This window comes from Sciurus vulgaris, assembly GCF_902686455.1.
Source record: "Sciurus vulgaris genome assembly, chromosome: 12".
Classification (NCBI taxonomy): Eukaryota; Metazoa; Chordata; class Mammalia; order Rodentia; family Sciuridae; genus Sciurus; species Sciurus vulgaris.
The window spans coordinates 64882177-64892177 of record NC_136473.1 but is presented as its reverse complement, the minus strand read 5'-3'; the positions used below and the strand labels follow the sequence as shown (position 1 = coordinate 64892177).

General features: G+C 40.4%; 1 protein-coding gene across 1 annotated transcript in view; it reads left to right on the top strand.

The window, feature by feature from the left end:
- The first annotated feature begins 1728 nt into the window (after positions 1-1728).
- IARS2 (isoleucyl-tRNA synthetase 2, mitochondrial) overlaps positions 1729-10001 on the top strand; it is a 58324-nt gene continuing 50051 nt past the window's right edge. The window contains exons 1-2 of the mRNA XM_079107452.1: positions 1729-2107; positions 3341-3463. Coding sequence (XP_078963578.1) covers positions 1841-2107; positions 3341-3463 — 390 coding nt within the window. The 5' untranslated portion in view covers positions 1729-1840. The remainder of the gene's footprint in view (positions 2108-3340; positions 3464-10001) is intronic.

Below are 10001 nucleotides of genomic sequence, written 5' to 3'. Positions count from 1 at the left end.
TCTTCTGTAACTCTCAAGCTTTTGTAAATAGAAACAAACCGTAATTTCTGGTTTTTAAAATACTCACCAGAGAGGATGGGCATATAGCTCAGTAGCAGAGTACTTGCCTAGAATGCAGGAGATACTGGATTCAATCCGCAGTACCTTGAAAATAAAAAAACCAAAACCCGGTAATTACACAAGTACAAAGCACAGGAATAAGGACAACTACAACCTACTCTGTATGAGCTCTTACAATTGGTAAGAGAAGTCTGCAGGCATCCTAAAGAACAGTTATCTTCCAAGTGTTGGTTGCATCCTTAGGGGATTTTAAAAGCAACAGCATAATTAAATTAAATTATTGAAGTAGAGGCTAATTAGGAGTTTCTATGCATATACATCTTTGTGCTTCTTTGAGACTATAGCTGTAAAATAGATGACTATTGCCATTCAAGAAATACCACCAGCAATCTGCTTTCACGCTCTCCCAAGACCTGTTATCAAAATTCCTAAGTTTTGTCCTAATCTGTTAGGTGGAAAATGGTGTCTTAACTGATGACCCTCATTTCTCCTAAAGTTAAGCATCTTTATATATACATATATGCATTTCCCCCCATGGTGCTGGGAATTGAACCCAAGGTCTTGTGCATTAAAGTCATGCACTCTACCACAAAGCTACAGCCTCAGCCAGTTTTTATATGTTTGTTGACTATTTCCATTACTTTGTCTGTGAATTTGCCATGCTTATATTATCCAGCCCCCCCCTTTTCCTGTTCAGTCATTTATATTTATCTTTTTGTAGTGTCTCTTAATACATTTTGTATATTGTTACTGTTTAATGTGTTGCAAATGTTTTCTCCAACCTTTTAGTATAGGAGAGGCACTATAACATAGTGATTATGCACACAGGTCCTGGAGCCTAGATGCCTGGGCTTGAATTCTAGCTTTGCTACTTCTTGATTGTATGATCATGGGCAAGTTACCTTACAAGAAATCACAAGAGAGCTGATAACCAAATCTCATCTAGCCAAGGAGACTTCATTCACACTCCTATAAGGCAAGTAACTTTGAAATGGTCAATATGGTTCATGAGTCCCTAGTAAAAGTCAATTATATCTTTTTAACTTTTTTCAACCTGCGGATTGAACCTAGGGTCTCATGCATGCTAAACATATGATCTACCTTTGAGTTCCACCTCCAGCCCTTTTATTAAATCTTCAAAACTCAATTTATAATGACTGGGGATGTGGTTCAGTGGTAGAGTGCTTGCTTAACATATGTGAGGCCCTGGGTTTGATTCTCAACATCCCCCCAACACACACACACAACCCTCAATTTACTGATGTTTTATTATTAATATTTACATGGAACTGTGTACTCCCTAAAGCAGTGTTGCTCACAGTGGTAGACATTAGCCACTGTGTGCCTATTGAGACTTTTACCAGTGATCTGGTCAGATGAAGATGTACTGTGTGTGTAAGCTGCCAGATTTCTAAGGCTTGGTATGAATAGGAATTAAACTATCAATAACTTATTGATTATATATTAAAGCAACAGCATAAATATATCGTATTAAATATTTTAAAAAGCAGGGATCTGTGATTAGAAGAAACCCCATTGTGCAGGACACCTTTCCGGCCCGCTCAGAGCCGGCTCCGCCCGGGATAGCTACAGCGAAGACCCGGAGTGGTTCTGTCCTCTCCGACTCCGGGAAAGCTTCGAACCTGCCCCCTCCCCGCCCCTTCCGTGCTCCCGGGCGCGTGCGCACTCCCGCCCAGACTCTTGTTGGGGTCCTTACTTCTTCCAGCTAGGGCTGGAACCCGGGACCGGGCACTCTAGGGGCGTCCCGGGTTGCTCCGTCATGCGTTGGGGACTGCGCCCTCGCGGGCCGGGGGCGACGGCTCTGGCCGCGGCCCGGAGCTTATGGGGACCGACCCGCCTTCCCTATCGCCTAGGGTGGCTAGGAGCGACGAGGAGGCTCCTGGTGCGGTCAGTCACCGGGGCCAATAACCAGCTGACCAACCCGAATAGCGGCAAGTATCGGGACACCGTGCTGCTGCCGCAGACCAACTTCCCCATGAAGCTGCTGGGCCGCCAGCAGCCCGACATGGAACTGGAGATCCAGCAGGTATAGGCCCCTGGTCGGCGCGGGGCATCCTGCGGGAGGCCTGCGGGGCGGGGCGGGGCGGGGCGGGGCGGGGCGGGGGAAACCGGCGCTCCGGGGCCGGTGACACCGACCACACCTCTGGTGGGAGGGCAGCGTGCAGGAATCAGATCCGAGGAAGTCTTCCGCTTCCTTCAGGTTTTACTGGTGAACACCTAAGTGAAGAAGTCTCTTGACAAGTCCCTCAGTTGTGGCAGGTTCTGGAGCGTGATATTTAGGGAGACTCGAGAGATGCTTAGGTGCTAGCCTGTTTCCAATGCACATCCCATTTCTAGCACACGAAAATAAATCGACTTCGGACACCTTTCCACCGACTTGTCAAAAGCAAATTAACACGTACCCACAGAAGTGAAAAATCAACTTGTAAGGAATGAGGGGAAGTTGAAGCCCCTTTCTGTTGAATCTTTGGGTCCTTAGTTGGGATTATGACACATTTTATTGGCAAAGTTCCTCTGAGACCCCATTGTAAACCGTGCATCTGTCTTCTATGTTGCACTGATTTATTAAGAATTTCTGTAATTTTGGGTCTTTAAAAATTCTCAACAGTTGCAAATACTGGGTAATATGCTTAGCCTAAATATTCTCAATGTCAGTTACCAGGGTACAAGATCTTAAACCTGTTTTGGCCATCTAGTTTTTTTAAAAGTAGTACCTTCTGTATGCAGACAAGTGTCACAGTTTTAGTTGTTTTCTCATGAAATCTTCGAACCTGTCCTGAAACATATATACTATAACACTTTTTTTTTTTTTCAAATAAAGTAAGTGTCTCAGCCAGTGCCACACAGCTAGTGAGGAAAGGGGTGTGTGACTGCAATGAGTGTTATTCCAGGTTTAGGGAGTGGCAGGTGTTGAAGCTGAAGAATAGCAAGAATAAGTGTCTGGGGGATCTATGGGTCATTCAGCAGGACTGGATTGAAGACTAATGAGTGGGAGTACTGAGACTACCCAAGAATTTAATGGTACTAAACCTTTGTAGGGTGTGGAAACCATGTAAACAGTCTAGACTTCAATCTGAAGTCTGTGGGGGAAACTTGAAAAGTTTTAACAGAATACTTAATTGTGCATTTCAGAAACTTCATTTATAATCAGAATTGAATAGATAGAAATGGGATAAAAAATGATCAAGCGTTGGCTATTATTTATTTATGTAAGATTCATAGTATATGATGTTTAGACGCTGTTGTTCTTTTTAAACAGAAATGTGGGTTTTCAGAACTTTATTCATGGCAAAGAGAAAGAAAAACAAAGACAGAATTTTGTCTTCATGATGGACCTCCTTATGCAAATGGTGACCCTCATGTTGGACATGCTTTAAATAAGGTAATTATAATTTAGGTTGTGAAATTTGAGAGGAAATGTTAATGTAAAAAATCGTTTGTGTACAAAAAGTGTATTCTGAGTATATGATTATGTAAATTTATATTGGTGCATAAAACTAAAACTTTTTTTTGTGGTACTAGGGATCCTGCATGCTAAGCACCCACTCCACCAAGCAACACCCCAAGCCCAGAACTAAAATACTTTCGTAGAAATAAACAGTTCTTTTTAGAAAATGTTTTTTTAGTTGTAGATGGACATAATGCCTTTATTTTCATGTGGTGCTGAGGGTCGAACCCAGTGCCTCACATGTGCTAGGCAAGTGCTGTACCACTGAGCCACAACTCCAGCCCCAGAAATAAACAGTTTTAATATCGCATGAAAAATAACATTGCTGGCATTTCCTTCAACTTATTTTTACATTAGTAAATATCACTTTATTCAGTACGTAATTATTGAGTATGTTTTTTATGGGCCAGCCATTGTTCTAGACTCTGGGCATAACAGTGAACAAACTAATAATATGTTTTGTGCTTTTATTTTAGTTGGGAGCATATAATCAACAAGATAAACAAAATATATAATTGCTAGACGTGATAAGAGCTATAATGAAATTAATATCAGAAAAGAGAGATGATAAGGTCATTTGAAGAAACTACAGTTTTAAGAAATTGATTTAGGATGCCTTCCTCACTGAAAGGACACAGAAATGAAAAGTCTTCAAGAAAGCAAATGAGTGAGCTGTGGGAAGATTTGGGGTAAAAATATCAAGTGCAGAGTCCTTGAGATGAGAGTTTTCTTGGTGAGTCTGATGAACAGTAAGGAAACCAAAACAGATGGTCTCAAATAAACTAGGGGGCCAATAGTAGATATGGCTACAGAGGTAACAGAGTCCAGATCTTAAAAGCCATTTAAAGGACTTGAGATTTTACTACATGTGTAATAGAAAACCACTGGAGGGTTTTAAGAAGAGGCGTTCAGGCTCTATGTTTTATTTACTTATTTATTTTATTTTATTTATTTATTTTTTTGCAGTACTGGAGATTGAACCTAGGATACTCCACTGCTGAGCTATGTCCCCAGCCTTTTAAATATTCATTTTAGGCAGAATTTCTCTAAGTGGTGGAGGCTTGCCTAGAACTTGTGATCCTCCTGCCTCAGCCTCTTCAGTAACTGGTATTATAGTTGGGTGCCTTACTTTTAAATAGGAAGTGAATTGAGTGGGTTTTCTGAGAGTATTCACTAGATTTTCTCTCTGGTTTCTGTGTGAAGGGCAAGAGTGACTGCATTTGCTTCATGATTACATGGAGGTAATAGTGATGGGCTGCTTTCCAGGCAAAAACTATTTTTGTAACAGGCTATTTATCAACATATCTTTGTTTACTGATATGTATTTGTATTTTACTACTTTCCATGAGATTTTTAACTCACTTAGCAGTGCCTGCTTTTAGACCCTAAGATTTTTTTTTTGGCAATTAGAGCAGTAAGTCTACATATATATGCCTTTTGCAAAGCAAAGATTTTGTTGCTTGCCCTGAATATTTCTTTTGAGTTTAGAAGAATATCTGAATCTTAATTTATAGCATTCTTTTAAAAATAAGAGGAACTTTTCTGTCTTTTATCTTACTTACTCCTTTTTTTTTGGTGATATTGGGGATTGAACCCAGGACTTATGCATGTGATGCAAGTGCTTTATCACTGAGTTAGATCCCAGCCCTAGCCATCTATTTTTTTTAAAGTGTCTTGCCCAGTACTTTAATTATGCCAGGAAGTGTGAGTTTCAGATGTTATTTCTCATTTAATCTTTATACCAACCCTGAAGATGGATATTGCAACATTTTTTCAGATGAAGAAACAGGCCCATAAATGAGTTGGTTAAGGTCACCCAGTAAGTAATGAAAAGAGTTATGGGACTACTCTCCCTGGGTATTTTTATATTAAAACACATTGTCAGATGGATGTGGTAGTACGGGCTGTAATCCCAGCTACTTAGGAGTCTGAGACAGGAAAACAGGAGAATTGCAAATTCAAGGCCAGCCTGGGCAACTTAGTGAGACCTTGTCTCAGAATTAAGTAAATTAAAAAAAAAAAAAAAAAAGGCTGGAGATGTAGCTCCATGGTATAGCACTTGCCTGCTATTCACAAGACCCTGGGTTCCATCCCCAGTACCACCAAAAAAAAAAAAAAAGAAAGAAAGTTAATAGCTAAAACACTTTTTTTTTTTTTTTTTATACTGTAGATGGGACCCAAGTGTGCTGTACCACTGAACTACATTCCCAGTCCCCTCCTTTTGGTCTACTCATTTTGAGATGGTGTTTTGCTAAGTTACCCAGGCTGTCCTAGAGCTTATGATCCTCCTGCCTTAGCATCCTGAGTTGCTGGGATTATAGGCATGTGCCACTGCGCCTATCCTACAGGTTGTTTTAGTCTGCTCAGGTTGCTATTATGAAATACCACAGACTGGGTGGCTTAAACAACAGACATTTGTTTCTCACTGTTCTGGAGGACTAGAAATTCCTAGATCAAGGTATCAGCTGATCTTGGTTCTTTCCCTTGCTTGCATATGGCTATCTTTTTGCAGTGATTTCATATGGGAAAGGTCTCTTTTCTTATAAGGGCACTAATCCCATCATGAAGGCCCCACTCCCATGACCTCTTCTAATCTTAATTATCTTCCAAAGGCCATCTCCAACTACTGTCACATTGGTGGTTAGGGTTTCATAGTATGAGTGGATGGGGACAGGGGCACAGACATTCAGTCCATAACAGACATTGTGAAATGAAATACAAAAGTAATAGAAAGGATTCAAAATTCAATTCAAAAGTAATAGAAAGAATTTTCAAATAGAAGCTTGTTCTAAGCCCTATCTTTTCTTTGTCCCTCTCCCACAGGCTGCTTGCCAGGCAGAGTGGCTACTGATAGCAAATTTTGTGCTACAGGTCTCTGTGAAATGCTTCTGCCAGACTATAAATCATCTTTGTTGTTCTTTGGACATACTTATAATGGCTGTTTTGCAGTCTTTTTCTGTTAGGTCTGACATCTCAAAGGTAATTTCTATTGCCTGCTGCTTTTCCCAGAGTATGGATCATATTTTTGTATTTCTTCGTGTATTATAATTTTTTGTTAGAAATTGGGCATTTTAATTATGTAGTAAATCTGAATAATGGTCTCCACCACTCCCAGAAACTTGTAATTATTATTTGCTTATTTATATGTTTATTGGCTAGCTATTTTCATGAAGTCTGTTCCTTCCCTGCTCCACTCTTCTGCAGTGTTGTACCTCTGATGTTGCTTCTAATGGAGGTGAGACTCTGAGTATGACCACAGTCTCCAGGAGTGACAGTAACTATGGCAGGGCCCTTATCCTTTTTCCCTGACAGCTCATCTGTTCAGACTCAACATCTTCCAGCTTTTTGCTCTGTTGTTTTCATACTCAGGGGTGCATAAATTGTTTTATAGACTAATCAAATTTGGGGTCCTGTGAAAGATTATTCCTGGGGTGTTTGTTGTTTGTGTTGATCCTAGTAAGATCCCTCCCAGCAACTTCTTTCCTTGGTTCTCTCTTGCAGACTGTCTGACCTATAGCTTAGCCGGTACCATCTTGAATGTCTTCTCCTAAGTGCCTTTCCTCAGAGTCTCTGCCGTTCCTGAGAGTCCCCTTAAGCTTGAACTGCTCCATGCTCTGTTCATGGGAAGAGGTTAGGGACTATTTGTTTTACTTCTTGTGGCTCTTTCACCCAGGCAGAATCTCTCAACCAGGGCTCTTGAATTGGGAAGGGAGCAACTGTACCCTTCTATCTGAGGGGTATCTGTGTTAGACAAGCTGAATATGCATGGCATGAGCAGTAGCATGAGGTCTCCTTGAGCTGCCTCACCTGGGGTGGAATTACCATCTAATGAGCTGGGCAAGGGTGGTTGAAGCCTAGGATTCCCAGCAGATCCACACCCATATAGTAGAGCTTCCATTCCACAAGAGGGGTGAGTGAAGGAAGGGAGTTCCTACTTCCTGAAACAGCCTCAGCAACAGCTGGGACAGGAAGAGACATGTAGATGTCCTCCCCTTTCTGGGAATGGCAGCCCTGTGATTGGGAGCAGTGGGAATAGGGAGCCTTGTGTTTTTTGGCCACGGTGGTAGGGAGTAGAGTCTGCACCTCAGTGAACTAAGAGGAAAAAGGAGTGGTTTTCTGGCAATACCATAGGACTCACTTTTCTTACCAAACTTTTGTAGATTTTTCTTATGTACATGTTTCTACATTTTCTTTATGCCTTTAAGATGATTTCCAGAGACTTTGATGTTTTAAAAATAATTTTCACGTTGGGAGCTGTGGCTCACACCTGTAATCCCAGTGATTCAGGAAACTGAGACAAGAGAATTGTAAGTTTGAGGCCAACCTCAGCAACTTAGCAAGACCCTTTCTCAAAATAAAAAAATAAAAGTCTGGGAATGTGGTTCAGTGGTAAAGCACCCCTTGGTTCAATCCCTAGTACCCATCTCCTGCAGTTTTTTTTAACCACCATATTTTCTTTTTCTTTTTTTCTTCTTTTTTTTTTTTTTTAATACCAGGAATTGAACCCAGGGGTGCTTAACCACTTAACCACACCCCCAGCCCTTTTGTATGTTTTATTTAGAGATAGGGTCTCACTAAGTTGCTTAGGGCCTTGGTGAGTTGCGGAGACTGGCTTTGAACTCATGATCCCCTTGCCTCAGCTTCCCCAGCTGCTGGGATTACAGGCACCTGACTTTTTAATTTTTAGAAGTTTAATTATGGTGCTTCTTGGCTTAAATTTCCTCAGATTCATCTTATTTGGACTTTGTTCAGTTTCTTGAATTCTTGGTTACATCTGCTAGATTAAGTCATTTATAGCCATTATTTATCTCTACTTTCTCATCTCTATCTGAAAAAGTCTTCTTTCAGAACAAGTGGCATGAATGTTAGATCATTGTTATAGTACTACAAGTTCCATATGTTCAGGTTTTTTTCAGTCTGTTCTTCCTTTGCTATTTAGACGGGGTAGTTTCTGTTATATATTCAAGTTCAGTGGTTCTTTCCTTTGTTCATTCCATTCTGCAGTTGATCCTATCTGAGCTTTTTATTCCTATTATTGTAATTTTCATTTTAAATTTTTAACCTGATTTTTCTTTATAATATATATATATATATATATATATATTTTTTTTTTTTTTTTTGCAGTGCTGGGACTCGAACCCAGGACCTTTTGTTTGCAAGGCAAGCACTCTACCGACTGAGCTATCTCCCCAGCCCTATATATTCTTTTTCTTTGCTGAGGCTTTCTGTTTCTTTGCTTAGGATTTCAACCTTTTCAAAAAATTCAAGCTTGTTCAAAATTCCATATGAAACATTTTTGTCTTGACTGCTTTAAAGTCTTTGGGTCTAGTTATCTCTGTCATCTCAGTGTTGGTTGTTTATTGTCTTTTTCATTTTGTTTTTCAGATCTTCCTGGTTTTTGGTATTATGAGTGATACTTTTGAAAAATTAACTCCTTGATATCTTGGATATTCTGGGATTTTGAAGCATACTTAAATCATCTGTTTAGTTGACTTTCTCTGACACTGCCCTGGCAGAAGATCACTCTCTGTTAGGTGGGGGTAGAAACTCAGATTCTGCACTCAGCCTCTCTCCACCCTGAAGAAGGGAATTCCTCCTTACTGTTGGAAGGGGTGGGAGTTCTGCCTAGGCCTTCACTGACACTCTGCTGGATACGAGGTGATAGTCTGCCTTGTTATCAGTGGGCAGTGGTGAAGGTCCCTACTGCACTAATCCTCCTTTGACACCACAGAGTGGAAAAAGGGAGAAATGTGGGGTTACTGCCAGGGGAGAGCAGGCATTCCGGCTTCCCACATGGTCTCTGCTGACTAGGCAGATGAGGTCTCGTTACCACCCAGTGAAGAGGAGATCCTCACTACCTACCTATGTGGCTTTCTTAGTACGGCCCAGCCGGAAGAGGTTAGGGTAGCTTGGAATAAATTAGTGAAATAGGTGTCTTGGCACGTCACTCAGTATTTTGTCAAAGAGGTGGAGGTGAGGAGATGGTTTGGCTAGAGTAGAGAAGCTACTGCTTTAATGTCCTCTCTCTTGCTAGACTGTCCCCTTCCTGTTTCTTTACTTAGAAGAATAGACTTTTGCTATAGCTTTTTTTGGTCTGTACCTGTTGGTTTTTGCAGGTTGCTGGCTTCTTTAGTTCTAAGTTTTGGATATATAAAGCAGAAAGAAAACCCAAGGAACTTAGCATTTTAGTTTTGGTCCCAATGTCACTAAACCATCTTATCTTCTTTGCTTTTAGAGTCTTCCTTCCTTTTTTTTTTTTTTTTTAAATGTATAATGTCCAGGATTTTAAAATTGTATTAAATTGGAGGAATAGGGGAAAGTACTTCTACTCCATCTTACTAGAAGTGAAAGGTCTATTTTGAACCTTCTTAAAAGTTAATTTTTTTTCTTATGGAGATGGATTTAGAAAGTACAGAAAAATTGAAAGAAGAAAATTAAAATTACCCTAATATTACCATCCAGACACAAATAC